Here is a 16558-nt window from a genome sequence, read left to right on the forward strand (position 1 = left end):
CACGGGGCCAAGTTTGGGGGAACAAAAAAGCTGTTCATTGTTGTGTTATGCAAAGTGTAACCCTTACAGGCATATCGTTTGGGCTGGCAATGTGGGACGGCATGATTATTGCATGAGCCAATGCAGCAGCAATAATAATAATTTTACTACTCCTTGTCAATTCTCGACCTTTGGATTGCTGCTAGTATCTTGTATTTACAAACGACATCAATGTTACCATGATGCATGGAAGATTCAATCACATACATGTAGCTAACCTGTTAACAAATCATTCGGGGCATATATACAACGTGAGGAGGAGGAGTTGTTATCACAACTGTAACCACTGCCGCCGCCACCGGTGCACGGCCTATGTCAACCGATGCAGCCATAAGCAAGAGTCTTTCCATTTTGGTTTTCAAGGCGTGTGTGAGGTCTAGAAACAGTTACTCTTTTTGGGGGGTGGAGCCGGAATGGGGGACGCAATTGCTTCAGGCCAAGAGCTTTGCCAAGTATATAAGACATTGTTCCCGTGCCTCTTTTTTGCACACATCTCTTTCTCTTTTTTTCAATTGTATATCCTAAAAGCCGTTTTACTTTACGGTACCTTTACTTGTTTCTCATAACCCCATCATTAAAATTGGATTGCTACGTGAGCTACACCGAAAGGAGGGCCTCGACAGGCTCATCCATCTTTTATCCATCTCACCATCAACATCGACGACCTTCACGACGCTCTACTGGTGTCAGCACTAATAATACAACATCCGATTCTCAATCGATAAAACCTACCTACGACTATATCCAAATGACAGCGACTTCAATCGAACAGCAAGAACACATCAATGACAATGACAATCAACAACAACAACGGGGAATTCGAATTCTTCTTGTGGATGATAATTTCGTCAATTTGCAAGTACTATCACGGGTACTGCGCATGCACATGGCCAGCATCATTCAGCACATTGAACTTGCCAAGAGTGGTATCCAAGCCCTGGAGCTACTTTGCCATCATGCTTATGACCTCGTGCTCTTGGATATTGATATGCCAGTGCTCAGCGGGCTTGATACAGCCCGTCAAATCCGAACATCAAGCGACATCCTCGCTGAGAACCGAGTCATCCCTATTGTGGCTGTAACCACCAACGATACTGCAGACTGGAAACGTTTGTTTGTGCAATGCGGGATGGTAAGAAGTTTCACGCTACATACATACGACGTTCTTTTTCAGTGATACTCATCATTGATCATCTTTATAGAATGGATTCATCAGCAAACCTGTAGTACCCACATCATTGAAAAAGACATTGATACAAGTACTCAATACGGGACATAGCCCTGAATCATTGGCACCCTTTGTTCCATTACCGCCATCGCCCCCTTTACCACCGACATCAGCAGCAGCACAGGCCACACCTTCTGTTTTATGAAACACAATGCTGTATTACCAACTTGCGACAATACCCTTCTTCTTCACACACCCCCAACAACCCCATTGCATCGATATTTGTAAATATGTGTTCCTGCCATTGCTATCCTGCCCTTTTTGTGTTGTATACCATTGTATAGAATAAGTTCATATCCCCCCCATCACCACCATTTTAAAAATTTGCACACTATAAAAAAAAGTGGGAACTTCCTCTTGCTGCCGCATCACCTTGCATGATCACTTGATGCAACCCCACAGCGAACTACGCGCGCGCGCAACCCACATACACACACATGCAGCGTTCAACCATGTCGTTTTTGTTGTTTATTGTGTGTAATCGAGATGTTTTCTATTGAGAGAGTTCTTGAATGTGTTGCCATTTCAACCAGATCCCCACAAACAACTACCACGATATAGAAAAGCAAAATTTTGTTTGCTTGTGTGCGAGCACAAGGGTTCACATGCTATACCGAGGTGCATGGACCTACCGTGTCATGGGTTCATGGTCGAGATAAACTTTCTCACACACACACACGCAAACGTCTGCTGCATGGTGGATACGCATAATGCTGATCACAGCCATAGCAGCATCAACGTTGGTTTTTTTGGGCGGTATGGCATATGATGTGATTGCAGCAGCAGTAGCACGGGTACACTTTTGTCATATGAAAGGCGATTGCGTAATAACTAAAAAGGATAGGGTGGCAAAGTAGGAGAAGATGGGAATACACAACCAAGTGATGTTAATCTCAAAAAGGAGCTGGTGAGTGGGTGGGTTTGCTTGTCCCGATGATGAACAAGTGATACTCAATGACGCCTGCTTGATCACGGGAATTGATTTTTCTCATCGATCAAAGAGAAGCTCTTGCTATATGTGTGGGGGCAACAAGGCGTATGATACACCAAAGATGACGTGCAATGGTGTACATGCGACGCGAATGCATGAATGGTGCAACAACAAAGACGACTTGTAGTAGTATACAATCGACTTTTTTACTCCTCTTGTCGTTACTAATTATCCCTTTACATACGCACACAAGCACACCTCCTTATTCCTTTTATCAGCAAGCCCCTTATCGGTTTGTATCCGAAAACCGACAATCAATCTTTTGGTTCCTGAACACAAGGTGTGGCTTGCATCAAGGGGGTTTCACTGGATAAGAGACAAGAAGATTTTCATTATAAGCGCCGCCAATAATCTGCAACACCCAATGTCATCATGCACAGCTCGCGCAACAAAGAAAATGTATCCACCCACACACACACAAACTCTATATTCCAAAGGTCAAAAGACAGGGATCCCCTCTCCTGTCAAAGTGAGAGTCCTCGCAATAATTCATGTACCTTACAAGCCTGCTTGTAATAATAAATCACAAAATAGGGGACAGCAGTAAGGAGAGAAGCAATATGATCTATACATTCTTTCTCTCTCTCTTTCTCTTTGACTTGCATCAATGCATGCAAATGAACAATGAGCTGAGATGCATTTCAATTGGGTAGCGATGATCAATGCTTGAATGTGTATATAAGGCCTATCCTCGGGATGGCAACAGCTGTCATCCCACATCTTTCTACAACACACACACAACCCTTTCCATTCTTTCTCAATCCTTGTGTCAGGCACACATACATACACACACATTCATACACACGTACTTGTGAGCAGGACTCTCTTCATTGTATCATCAACCCCCACCCATTACATTCATTTCTGTTTCATTATGATGCTCAAAGTGTATATTCTTGGCCTGTTGATCATGGCATCTACTATGGTGTTGGCTGTGCCACTCCAAAAGCGAGGTCTCAAGAGCTGTTACAAGCATGCCAAGCTCACACAGTAAGTAGCCGATTATGCATCACAAATCGGATCACTCACTAACATCATTCACAGGTATTGGATCCCTAAAGAAGGAGACACCGATATGACCAATGATGGTGATTCGGTCAAGCTATCAGGTCCCAAAACCAAAAAACTCAAGACCAAGAGCGGCAAGGTGATTGCCAAGGTATCCAAGGCTACGTTTAAAAAGTTCCAAATGGAAGGCACCGGCTTGCTCGAGGATGGTGACATGGTGAATTTGGACGATGGCAAAGACGAGTTTATGAAGGTCGACCGTAAAAAGGATCCTTATGGTATTGGCTCTGATGATGATATCAAGCTTGATCCTTGGGTCAGTGTCGCTGCCAATGATCTCGATGCAGGTACCACGCTCTATATCAAGCAACTTGATGGTACCAAACTTCCTGATGGCAAAGTCCACAATGGCTGTGTACGTGTTGACGATGAAGGCTGGAGCTTTGAAGACTGCCAGCTCGATTTCTTTGTGCTTCAATATTCAGCATACAAACAACTCGACAAGGCATTACCAGAAAAAGTGCATGTCGAAAAGAAGGATTGCGAAGTCAAGGATTACATTACCGGCAAGGTCCAAAAGTGGGCTGTCTTAAAGGGAAAGGCCAAAGGAGTAAGCTCTTCATCTTCAGACGACGACGACAACGATGACGATGATGACGACGACGACGATGACAAGAAAAAGAAGCATCACCACCACAAACACCACGACAAGAAGAAAAAGAAACATCATCACCATGACGACGACGACGATGATGATGATGACGATCACCATGACAAGAAAAAGAAGCACCATCACCATGACGACGATGATGATGACGATGATAGCCACGACAAGAAGAAAAAGAAGCACCATCACCATCATGATGACGACGATGACGATGATGATGATGATTAAATGACCTTACCTTCTTGTCGTATACCCTAGCTTATCATGTCTCATTGTTCATATTCATTGTATCAGAAAAAGAGTACATAGTGGTAGCAATAAAAAGCATTGCAAACCTTGTTCTGATGCAAGCGTAACACAAGCATAGGATTGTGGCACCCATGGCTCTGATAGCACGTGACAAAAGATAGGTTGCACCCTACATGCGCGGGATAGCGGCCGAATTATGTAACCGAGATGATATCCAAGCATGTAATAGCTGCAAGCATTGTGGATAACCAATCCACCAAGTTCACCAACTAAATCACGGTTACGGATAAACTTCTTTTCCTCGGTCAAATATCTCTTGGGTGGGCTCGTTTTGTTTTCGTTGTATAAAAATGAGGGGAGTGAATGCTTGTTTATTGAAAAGAATGGTCTGATTGAATCATCTATGGTGGGATCATCTATCTCCAATGGGGTGGATGGCGTTGAAAGAGAAAGGGAAATAGAATGACACATGTGTTGCCATGATCCAATGGTGTGATAGTTTTTGGTTTCAAGCCCGCCGCTGTTATAGGCCGTCAAGGATAAACAATTTGGGTGTCGCCTTTCTTCCCCGCACTACACACAAACTTGTTTGGTTTTTTGCAATCGGACCATGGTCAAATTCTACCAGCATACTTTCAATTATGAGTAAGTGCTCACTGTCTTGCCGTTCATGCTTTTACCCAGCTCTCTTACGCGTGTTGTTGTTCTTGTACAGCCACCCATGGCAAAATGTGACCTATGCATTCTGGCTACGATATCCCAATCCATTTGCTTCTCATGGTAGGTATCCACATTGTGTCCTTCAAACGTGCGTCTTGATACTTATCTCTTTTATATAGTGCTAGCGGTGGATGTATTGGATCGTTATGTGGACGAGAAGGGTGTATTACGAACAACTCGGCTTGTTTTGAAGAAAGGCAAGCTGCCCAAATGGTTTCCCAAACATGTAAGTTGTTTTTTCTTTCCTTCCTTGACAACCAACGTCTTTTCTCACACAAAGGGTCATTCATCAATGTTAGTTTCTGAAAAACTCGGAGGCGTTTGTGATTGAGGAATCAGAAGTGGATCCCAAGAATATGACGATGGTGACACGCACCAAGAACTTGAACCATGTTCGTATTATGCAAGTTGTCGAGACACAAATCTTCAAACCCAATGGTGAATGGTCAACCTCTTGTAAATCAGAAGCACGCATTGTATCTCGTTTTGGATGGGGACTCGCAAGCAAAATCGAATTATTTGGACAGAGCAGTTTTGCTGCCAATGCATCGAAAGCTCGCAAGGGTATGCGCCACATTCTTCAGATGATTCGAGAAAAACAAGCGGGTGGTCGATTGCCTTTTTATTATCCACAACATCAGTAACCATTGCAACACACACACTCACACATCATCCACACCTTTGTCGTCGCCATGATCATCCCGCTCACTCAACATTTGTCATTCAACCACCACCACTACTACTACATCAACCACACCACAATCCCATTCGAAATGTATATAGTCAAAAACACCTTGTGCACAGTTTAAAAAAAGATCCCACCCTTCTCCCTGTTTGATTCCTTTCTCTATCGATTTTTCTAGCAGATCACTCATCACACCACTTTATCCCTGTTCTGCTCTCTTCCTTCTACTCTTATTATCCCTTGTTGTATCAACAATGTGTCTATTTTGCTTTATTCGACAATTTTATTTTCGTGCTGATCGTCTGTCAACTGGTTGAAGGGTAACACGTTGTTATGTTGGAGATTTGGGAACATGTGACAACCACATTCGTTCATTTAGTGTACGAAAGGATAGCATGTACAATGATCGCTGGATCTTGAGATTTCATCCTCGTCCTATGTGTCTCCTTCCTCCTCGGATTGTGTGTCTTTTACTCGCCTTTGATGTACTGGCTGTTAAAGTGTAAGCAAGCCCTTCTGTAGGATCGATGATATTATGTTGCATCGTACATTGTTGTGATGGCGTTCTTCTCGATCCATGCTTTGTTTTGTCACATCTCCCAAGGAAGCCGCTATACTACCACCCCATGAGAGTCGTAGTAGCTACAACCATTCAATTTTACCTTAACAAATAAAAGAGCCAAATACCACAATAACAACGATAACAATGAAAGCAGGATCACAATGAAACAACGATAGCTTGAGCTTTGACGCTGTAAGCGACCAGAGGGTGATAGGATGGAAGAATGGGATGCGTTGGGAAAGGGGGGGCAATGTCCTTGTTTGTATCAGTATGGTGGGCGTGCTAAACGACGTCGTGCGTTGTGAGTAATCGTTTTAGAAAAGTTGGAAGTCATTGGTAGTGCACACGCATAAATTTTCCCTGTCACCATAAATCATCCCCCATGGGGTTGACATTACGGCACGCGATCATTTATGAAGCATAAAACCACGTCAAACAATGATTGCGTATCAGCCAATAGTATGTTTGAAAGCGCATTGCGTATATATATTGTGTCTAGTGTAGGATATGAAAATGATGATGAAAAAGCAAATGATATGAATGGAAAACCAGGAACATATTAAACAACATGAAGTCTACTCTCTAGAAATGTCACGACCAAGGATGGTCTTTTTCAACCAATCGGTAATGACAAGTGTACGATTACGGGAGGAGAAAAGGTTGGAGATGTATGCAGAGCGCCAGAAAGCATAGGTGGCTACAATAAATGGGAAACGGCCATGTTTAGGATCACATCCACCCCAAAAATCAAATCCCACAAAACTTACCAACACCGCCAGAAGCGACATTACCAGGGCCAAAAGGCAAATCAGCAATGGCCTTATCAGAGCCAATGTAACTACACCCACCAAACCATATGTATTTAGCTAATGCACATCACATCCTTCTCTTCAGCTTACCATAAAGATCCTTGATGAGTGTATTCGAAAGGCTTGATATCCTTGGCCTTGGCAAGCTTACGTTCCTTCTTTGCACGTTCCTCAGGAGTAGCAGCTTCCTTGATTTCTTGTTCCAACACTTCTTGATTTGCGAGCATGGAGAACACACGTGCAAGGTATTTGCCCTGTTGAGCAGCCACTTGAGCAGTAGGGGCATAGTGAGTTGCACTAGCATCACCCAAAGCAAAAATGTCTTCAGGACCCTTCATGCGTAACCAATCATCCACGGCCAAACCACGACGAATGTTTTGCACTTCGGGATACTTGGCCATCAAATTCCGTACAAGGGGACGAGCTGTGTTGCCAGTAGCCCACACCAACAAGCCGTAAGGGATCGTATCAAGGCTACCATCAGGGCGCTTGACAACAATGTCCTTTTCATGTACTTCCTTGACCATGGTCTTGGTGTGCAATGAGATGTTTTGCTCCTTGAATGTGGACTCTGTGTAATCAATCAATTGCTTGGAGAAAGCTGGCAATACATTGGGAAGTGCCTCGACGAGAGTAATCTTAATCTTGCCGGCAAGTTCTATATGTAGATTACATGGGTTAGTAACGTGGCAACCTATGTTTCATCATCACAACACGCTACTACTTACCAGGATACCATGAAGACAAATCATCCACCAAAAAGTCGTGCAATTCGGCAGCATATTCAACACCGGTAGGACCACCACCGACAACAACCATGTGTAATAAACGATCCACTTCTTCAGGAGATTGACCAGGGAAGGCGGCGGTTTCAATACAATCCATCAATTTGGAACGAATCTTTTGAGCATCCCACACTTCCTTCAAGAAACAACCATATTCCTCCACGCCCTTAATGCCAAAGGTAGCATTTTGGGCACCAATGCCAACGACAAGGTAGTCGTAAGGAATCTCACTTTCGGCCGATGCACCCTTGACCTCTGAGCTATCTATGGTTACACAATAGCATCGAGTCAGTATTACAGACACACACATGCATGCATGGAAGAACCTTGTTCTATTTACCCTTGATAGTAAGCATCTTTCGCTCGGGATCCACATTGGTACATTCAGCTTCATAGACCTTGACTTCTCTTGCCTTGTGACGAGTAATGAAACGTACGGGTTCAACCAGGGATCGCACATCGATGGTGCCAACAGTGCAACTGGGTAACAGCGGGGTGAACAAAAAGTAGTTGCGGGGAGACACAACCACGACGTTGTAATGGGTCGTGTCGATAGCCTTGAGGAACGAGGTTGAAGCCCATCCACTGCCCAAGACCACAATCGTCTTTTTCGAAGGATCCAATTCTTGTTGTGGTTCAGGATGACGTTGTTCATACATGGCTAATCACATCGTCAATCTTATGATCCACCCACCACCCTTATCTCGTATCACATATATACGTACCATAAATACCATAAGCAACGCTACCAACCAAACCATACTTTACAATAGCCTTCGTCATTGCCCATTTCGAAAACGACTTTTTGGGTGCTGCCGATGTACTGTTGAGACGAATCTGAGTAGCCATCATGGGACGCGCATGACGAACGCCGAAACGTGATCCTGAAGGAAGATTTCCGAATGAGACATTGTGTTCTTTTTTTTTCTCCCCTTCCGTATCCATGTTATTTACCTGCTCGGATCAAACGAGGAGCCGCTTGCATAGTAATAAAGAGGGAAGAGTGGTAGTAGTAATGGGATAAAGGGAAGGGAAGAAAGGGAGGATGGCGGACAATGGTGGGCTCTGTATATGTTTTTTTTCACTCGGAGCAATCCTTCATCTGATTTCAAATGTCAGTGCCTCCCTTCGCTCCCAGTGTTTCCCGACCTTACCAACTATTTTCCCAAGATTGGGCACGGAGACAGCATTAATAAGAATGAGCGAATCCGAGATTAGCTTTCTCTTTTGACACCCCACCCACCCACCACACTTCCTCCTCATCTCTACTCTATCATAGAGCGGGGTCATTATTATACTTTACTCTACTTCCCCGGAAAGGGAAACTACCCGAGATCATCGCCATACATAGTTCTAGATGTCGATGTTGTTGTAGATAGAAACATTTTGATTTGCCATCTACCACCATCACCGGGCATTTTACTTTTTAGAGATCTAGGTTGTATACATGTATATATATAAGGTACATAAACCCTTGCAATTGGCCGGGTATGTAAATGGATGATGCCTTGTATTCTCAAAAAGCTCCCGGCGGGATGCACACCGTATATAGTCAAATGTTGTACCTGAGGATAAGCGGGATGGATACATAGTGCAACTATGGATGCTGTCGCGTCAATGCTAACAGATGAAAAATTCATTTCCCTCATTCATGGTGCTCCGTAGCATCCAGCCCCCTTATCGAAAAAGAATAACACCGCCATTCAAAGACATGCCAACAGCATCACTAATCAATCAGCCACCTTTATTCAAAAAGGTGTCTATGTTCCTCTTGTAAAGAAGAAAAGGAAAATAGATCATGCGGGAACAAGGAACGTCAAAATCGTACATCCCGTACGATAAGCACGTGGATATCACAGCAGCAAAACAATCAACCTTGTTTATCTCGATAGGATGCACGTCAGCCCTTTATTTGTCATAACAAGAGACAGATGCCAAAACAAGCTGTCAACCACAGCATTGGATTTGAGCGCGTGACATGTAACTTGTAAGAGAGAGAGAGAAAGGGGGTGGGGGATAAACTTGGATCCCGTTCATGTCGCCTATTGTTGCTGAGTGATTGACCATGCGAGAGTTTACCCGAGCGCATCGCTATTAGTCCTGCCAATCGCTCCGATTCCGTCACAAAATAAAAGTCGATCCATATCAAAGCGTGTTACATGATGTAAATGATGATCTTTTATTATGAAGGTAATAGATGTAGCCACCACAAGAAATAGATCTTGATACTGACACAAAGAAAGATAAGCTATTAAGCAATCATAAATGCCCCTTATCGGTTGGGTTGTGTCTGACACCTACGACTGCAGTATTTGGTAATGCTGTGAATATGAGCTGTGTCATCCCAAATTACCAACAGCAGCAGCGGGGTAAAAAAGATAGCTCTTTTGCAGGATCGATCTGGAGCTGGTATATATCTTTCTCTCTCTCCTTTCCTCCTCCTCTCAAGTCATCTTTATCTCTTTTTACCTATGCCATTCAAAACTTTCCCTCCCGTTGTATCTTTTGACCAAAAGGTCCCAAAAGCGGAAACTACGCTTGCACCTGGTAGCGATGACGTTGACTACGCAAAGAACATTGCCGAAGCCGTCAATGTCCAAGAAATCGACACCAACTTGTACATGAGCAAGGAACTATGGTTACCACCTGGTGCTCGAGGCGTTTTCGGTGGACAGGTAAACCTCGTTTATGCCAATTCAAGGGTTGCATTTGACTGATCCGATCCATGCGTAGATTGTTGCTCAAGCTTTGCGTGCTGCTTATAATACTGTTCCCGAGGAGTTCCATGTTCATGTAAGCGTATACATACACTCTCTCTCTACCGAGAATGGCTATTGATATCTATTAGTCATTGCACAACTACTTTATCCTTCCCGGCAATGTTGAATACCCAGTGATCTATCAAGTACAGCGTTTGCGAGATGGTCGATCCTTTGCAACTCGATTCTTGACAGCTACACAACGTGGCAAGGCTATCTTTGTTGCCAGCTTCAGCTTTGCCAAACCTGGTACAGCCATCACTCTTGAACATCAAGCTGAGATGCCCAGTGTCCCTCCACCCGAGACGTTGCCTTCGTAAGTAGTAGGATGGATCATGATGGATGGAAAGGGTGTGAGAATGTGAGTTGTAGTAATCATCATCCTCATTACCTACAGTGAATATGAACGCATGCTCAAGACATTGGAAAACAACGAGTTGCCACCCAAATATCGTGATTACTTGGAGACACGTTTGGAGGAAACGATGCCCATGGATTATCGCAACGTATACCAAGTCTCTGAAAAAGAGGCACTCTCGGGTCGTCTTCCAGCCAAGCAAACACAACATCGTTGGTTCAAGACACGTGGCACACTTGACAATGACCCTCGCTTGCACCATTGTGTCGTTGCCTATGCTTCCGATAGCGCCTTCATTGGTACCGCTGCCATGGCGAATGGCCTTGCATCACGTGCCATTGGTATGATGGCAAGTCTCGATCATTCCATGTGGTTCCACGCTCCCGTTCGTGCCGATGAGTGGTAAGTAGTACTACAGTATCCATGGCAACGTGAAGAACAAGTGATTGATGTGATCCTGTTGGATAGGTTGTTGTATGAAATGCATAGCCCTCGTACAAGTGATGGTCGTGGTGTCGTGTTTGGTCGTCTCTTCCGACAAGATGGTACATTGGTAGCTACTACAGCTCAAGAAGGCATTGTTCGGTTATCTGAGCGGGAACAGCAACGTCGTTTGAAGCAGCAACAGGATGCTAAGGATCTCAATAAGGATAATAGCAAGTTGTAGAGTTTTTTTTCTCCTCCTACCACATGCCGCTTTTTCATCATTATCTCATTTCCTTATTATGCATATGTATACAACCATTATTCCTTCATCGTCATGATTGATTTAGATACTACTCGATTAGATTTTTTTGTATAAACACCATGAACCAATACACGAAATGGTCCAAAACAATGAGGTATTACATACAACATACTGGGAAGGGGGGCATACAAGAAATGGAAAGGGGCCTAGCATTATAGTACATAAGGAATGGATAAAAACTGGTGGTATACAGAATTAGACGGTCAAAGGCGCACCATCGTTATTGGGTAAAGAAATCACTTTAAAGTCGTCAATCTTGACAAATACACCACGTTGTGGATCGGTACGGAAATAACGCACACCTTCAACTTGGCCATCGTTTGTGCCCACTAATAGAGTAGATAAGTACATACCATAAAAGTTGACTAAGAAAAGAAACAACACACTTACATCGACTCTCGAGTTCTACACCAACCCAGATACCCTTGGCAAAATTGACATTGCCAACAAACTTGATCATACCCAGCGTTGGTAATGGACGACGCAACAATTCGACCTTGGCACCAATTACCGGTGTCACCATGGTGATCAATTCGTCATCATCGCTGATATCACTGCTTCCACCACCAAAGCCCCACCTTGATTTATGCGGCGAACGAGCACGACGACTCCCATTACGACGATGTTTGCCATGGCTGTGTTCATTAGGTGCAGCAGAAGGAGCCAAGAATGGTTTTTGCATAGGCGCTTTGGCACGCAGAGGGGTAGTGGGCAATTCAAATTTGAGCCTTGAAGGACGAGGTGAGGTGGGTGATCCAGGTGTATCATTTGAAGTAGCACTTTTGGATGCTGAGTTGTTATCAGATGATGATGCCTTGGTGTTTTGATGGTGGATGATAGGCAAGTCGAGTGGAAGCAATGCATCTGCCAAGCAAGTAGGCAATGATTGAGAACGTGAATGATGTGAATGGGAGGAGGGTGATGATGATGATGATGATGATCCTCCTCCTTCTTGACGTTGACGACGTGCTTCACTTTCAAGCGACAAGAGACGAATCAAGGGCTGTGACGATAAACCTTTTTCAGACAACTTGTTGATGCTTTCAGCACTGAGAGTATCCGAAATGACGGGACGTGAAGGAACCATATCATTGGAAAGTGAACGTGTGCGAGTCAGCTGCTTGAGATCATCATGTGACGATTTGAGTGTGCTGTTGGAATGTTGTCTTCGTAACCCACTCAGCGATAAGCGGCGTGAACGGTTGCTGTTGCTGCTGCTTGAGCGATTTGTGCCGTCATCCAATGGTTTGGATTTGACTTTACCCGGTTTTGACTTGAAGCTAAACATGGCAGTAAAATCGGACTCGATTGGTTTAGTCAAGGCGCGATAAGGAACCCCAATATCTATTCTTGTGGTCAGCTACTGTATCCCTATTTCTTGGCGCAATCGCCCATTTTAGCTTAGCTTAGCTTACAACTTACCTTCTGACAGATGTCGCATTACTTCCTTTTCCACACGGCTAAATCCTTTTTGGGCTTTGACTTGGACCCATCGACGAGCCAAATATTCAGCGCATCGTTTCCTGGCATCTACCAAGACCCCATCCACTGCAAGGTTTTGGACCATTTCTTGACGACCAATCAAATCACGCACAATGCCTTGATAAAGGATACCAGCATTGGTATCGCGTATGCTCTCAGTCAATACACGGTTGAGAAGGAATTCCAAAAAGTCCACAGAAAAGCCATGACCAATGCCATCCACACATGAAAGTAAAATGGGGTACTCGACACAATAAAAGTCAAAGTTGGAGGCAACCATCTCAACCGTATGATGGACAATGGGATTGAGGATATCCAAGACGGGCGATGACCATGTTGGAAAAGGATTGGAGCCACGTAGCTTGGATAAACATAAATGCAACGAATGGAGCACATGAATTGCATTGTGCTTGGTGACATTTTCCAAGGTGTGTTTTCGCAACTCATCCACTAACGTGCTTAATCCCGAATCATGATGGGTGGTGGTATTGGTGAACAATGTCAAGAGGGCTTGCTCAGCGAGTGATTCATCTGTCAATGCCAATGCACCCACCAAAATGGCAAAAGGCTGTTGTGACCATAATGGGGCCAAAGCATGGATTGGGTCGGAATAAAGAGCAATCAAGGTGGATCGTAATGTTGGCATGGTAGCAGCATTCTTGTCAGCAAACCATAACATCGATGGTAACAATGCAGCACAATCAGCGCAAACACACTTGAACCCGTGACACAACAAATCCATTTCATACAAGGCAGCCTCGCACAATGTGTCGCCGTGGCCCAAATAATCGCCTGCTGGGAACATTTGTTGCAAGATACGTAAAGCGTACTTTTTTTGTGCCAATCGTTGTCGTCCTGGTGGAAGTACATTGGGAAGATCTGGCACTTTGAGCGAATCCGTATAAAAGAATCTCAATGTTGCCTCTGCAATAGCCGGTGAAAACAAGTCGCCTGGTAAATGCACCGTTGAGCTGGATGATTCACGAAATTGAGTACAAAACATGGCATAAAAATAAGGTGATTGAGCTGCCAACATGAAACGATGTGCAGGGAACGATGTCCTTTGTTGTTGTTGATCATTCGATGGTGGTGTGGGTGATGAAGGTGATGGATCACTGTGAGTAAATAAAATTGACGGGATTTCTTTTCCTGTTGAAGAAAAGCACGTGTTGCGTCTTGTGGGCGATGTTGGTGTTGGTGGTGGTGGAGAAGGAACACTCGTTGTTGTTGTGGGTGTAAAGAGAGTAACATGGACATCACTTGCCAATTGATCTACACGCATCCTTTCGAGGTCGCAAACCAATTGATCAAAGTCGCTCCTTGTTGTATCGTCGCCAGTGATTGTTGAAAGTAGTTCACATCCAAGTTGCTTCTCCAATTGTTCAATCTCGGTCCGTACCGCCATTGTCGCAGTAGATCGTATAGAATCCATCTCATCAGTAATCATGGATGATACACTCGTCTTGGTACTCGCTGCTGAAAACGTCGATCCACTCGATACCATCGATCCAATCATTGGTGATTCAGAAGAACGTTCAGCATGAAAATTGGCAGTGTACCAATATCGCAACAACGTCTGGCACATGCTGTAAGGAATCAAGGCAGCAATGTCGATCGTGGTCGTCTTATCATTGAGTGACATGCGTTGCTGGAAGCTCATTGGCACTCGTGCAAGTAGAATGGCTGATGCATAAAGCTCTTCATTAGTCACCTCCCCATGAAGGTGTCCCCTGTGTTCCTTGAAACTCACCTCTATGAGCCCATAGTTTTCCCTCTGGATAATCGAAATAAACATCTGCTACATATTCTGGCGCATTGTCGAGAAGCGTATCAAGTGACTTTTGAAGAGTCTTTCGAGGGGGTTTAAACATTAAATGGGGGGAGGAGGGAGAAAGGAGGAAGAGGTTGTGATTGTGTGTGGGAAAGGAGAAGCAAAGAAAAGAGGTGTGTGTACTTGTGATTGCCTTGTCTACTTTATAATATTCGTGTCAAAAGTTGATGACACACAAGAGATGTCGGCATATATATCTACTCTCACTTACACGAGAATCACACACTGAACCAGTCGCAGTAAAGGTATACAGAGATTTCTGATAGAAAAAGAAACACGAGAAGCTCTTCGTCCGCTTGCGGAATATAAAGGATGATTGAGCGGTAGTGGCGGCGGCGGAGGAGGAAGAGGAGAAGGAGATGACAGCAATATATAGGAGATGTGTATTTTATACAACAAGATCATGCATGCATTACATTCATCTCTCTCACTCTCCATACCACAATACACACATACGCACATCACACATTGCATCTGCACCTTGCATCACGCATAGGGAACCAATGGGCAATACATAGCACTCTTGGTTGTTGCTTCACCCTGGAGAGCGGGGACAACAACAGGGTCGTTATTATTTGCAGCATACTGGGTCCAAGTCGTACAATGACGAATGATAAACCCACCAACGGGGCGGTCAGACCTTGTTTTGAACTATTTAAATCAGGACAATTGGAATGCCTATATACATAGGGTCACACTGGGCTTATTTAGGGATGATCATCATCATCGCCACATATACCACACCCTTCTTTTTCATTATAGTATTACTCTTTGGAGAACATTTAAAGGGGGCGTAAAGGGGGGGGGGCAAAAAGTATTCACACACACACAACATCATTGTATCTTACAAGCCATCCTACTACGTACCCCGCCATGTTTGGTCATGTAAAAGTGGCGTCAATATGCAACACAAACGGGCTTGTTGCTACCTACTGTTACACCGATGCTTTGCCAAGAAGTTGCTCAAGTTTCGTTACCATGGAAAATAGCGCATTGACGTAGTATGCTTGCGTATGTGTTATGCAGGTTGAATAAAGACCCTTGCTGCTTGGATGTTACAGAATTCTACTTTAGCTTCAAAAGTGAGCCATTTTTAATTTTCCTTTTATCCAGTCTCCCGGTGTGAAAATCTCTCCCATCCGTTGCCTAGATATGTATCGTTCCTGATCACGCTCATTCATACTGGTTTTGGGCCTTGCATCTTTGTGTGATGTTTTTGGAAATGAATGAAACATGCCCTTTCCCGATTGATATACGTAACACTACTGGTCGATCACCACCAACCGGCTGTTTCATGCGACACCGTAAACCATGATCATAGCTGTACCAGGCATATGGGCATTTAATTAGCATCCTTTTCTTTTGACTAAATGCATCTTATCATCCCCGCCAGCCACTCAGCATCCATATTGTATATACCCATATCACTCTATGTAATGCATGTAATGTATGCATGTGATGCCGTTCATGGCACACTAAGATCGGGTTATCATTTAAGCCTTCGGAAAAGCTTATCCGATCACGTTTATATGTGGTCAACATTGCCCAGATGATGTGGTCTTCCATAAAAGTCAATTTCCATCACATCAGGGTTTGACATTCAACCAAGCTGCATGCAATGTCCATTTCTCCAATTG

The 16558-nt window shown here is 44.1% G+C and overlaps 6 protein-coding genes across 6 annotated transcripts; 4 read left to right on the forward strand and 2 right to left on the reverse strand.

Annotated features, from left to right (window-relative positions):
• Positions 1-787: 787 nt before the first annotated feature.
• On the forward strand, positions 788-1412 carry O0I10_011254 (uncharacterized protein; the record flags this gene model as incomplete). The annotated part of the gene is made up of 2 exons (XM_058491224.1): positions 788-1171; positions 1242-1412. 2 exons carry the CDS (start codon positions 788-790, stop codon positions 1410-1412), a joined length of 555 nt encoding a protein of 184 aa, XP_058338027.1.
• Positions 1413-3132: 1720 nt separating this feature from the next.
• Positions 3133-4161, forward strand: O0I10_011255 (uncharacterized protein; the record flags this gene model as incomplete). Its single annotated transcript, XM_058491225.1, has 2 exons — positions 3133-3248; positions 3303-4161. The coding sequence occupies 2 exons, from the start codon at positions 3133-3135 to the stop codon at positions 4159-4161; spliced, it is 975 nt and encodes a 324-aa protein (XP_058338028.1).
• Positions 4162-4792: 631 nt separating this feature from the next.
• On the forward strand, positions 4793-5546 carry O0I10_011256 (uncharacterized protein; the record flags this gene model as incomplete). Its single annotated transcript, XM_058491226.1, has 4 exons — positions 4793-4827; positions 4898-4962; positions 5022-5128; positions 5202-5546. 4 exons carry the CDS (start codon positions 4793-4795, stop codon positions 5544-5546), a joined length of 552 nt encoding a protein of 183 aa, XP_058338029.1.
• A 1178-nt stretch (positions 5547-6724) lies between these two features.
• Positions 6725-8728, reverse strand: O0I10_011257 (uncharacterized protein; the record flags this gene model as incomplete). Its single annotated transcript, XM_058491227.1, has 7 exons — positions 6725-6846; positions 6917-6987; positions 7049-7616; positions 7687-8007; positions 8084-8404; positions 8469-8627; positions 8698-8728. The coding sequence occupies 7 exons, from the start codon at positions 8726-8728 to the stop codon at positions 6725-6727; spliced, it is 1593 nt and encodes a 530-aa protein (XP_058338030.1).
• Positions 8729-10214: 1486 nt separating this feature from the next.
• On the forward strand, positions 10215-11527 carry O0I10_011258 (acyl-CoA thioesterase II; the record flags this gene model as incomplete). Its single annotated transcript, XM_058491228.1, has 5 exons — positions 10215-10418; positions 10477-10536; positions 10592-10818; positions 10900-11262; positions 11329-11527. The coding sequence occupies 5 exons, from the start codon at positions 10215-10217 to the stop codon at positions 11525-11527; spliced, it is 1053 nt and encodes a 350-aa protein (XP_058338031.1).
• A 276-nt stretch (positions 11528-11803) lies between these two features.
• Positions 11804-14961, reverse strand: O0I10_011259 (uncharacterized protein; the record flags this gene model as incomplete). The annotated part of the gene is made up of 4 exons (XM_058491229.1): positions 11804-11937; positions 11999-12952; positions 13031-14773; positions 14841-14961. 4 exons carry the CDS (start codon positions 14959-14961, stop codon positions 11804-11806), a joined length of 2952 nt encoding a protein of 983 aa, XP_058338032.1.
• Between the last annotated feature and the right edge of the window lie 1597 nt (positions 14962-16558).

This window comes from Lichtheimia ornata (assembly GCF_029851405.1).
Source record: "Lichtheimia ornata isolate CBS 291.66 chromosome Unknown scaffold00085, whole genome shotgun sequence".
In the NCBI taxonomy this organism is placed as follows: Eukaryota; Fungi; Mucoromycota; class Mucoromycetes; order Mucorales; family Lichtheimiaceae; genus Lichtheimia; species Lichtheimia ornata.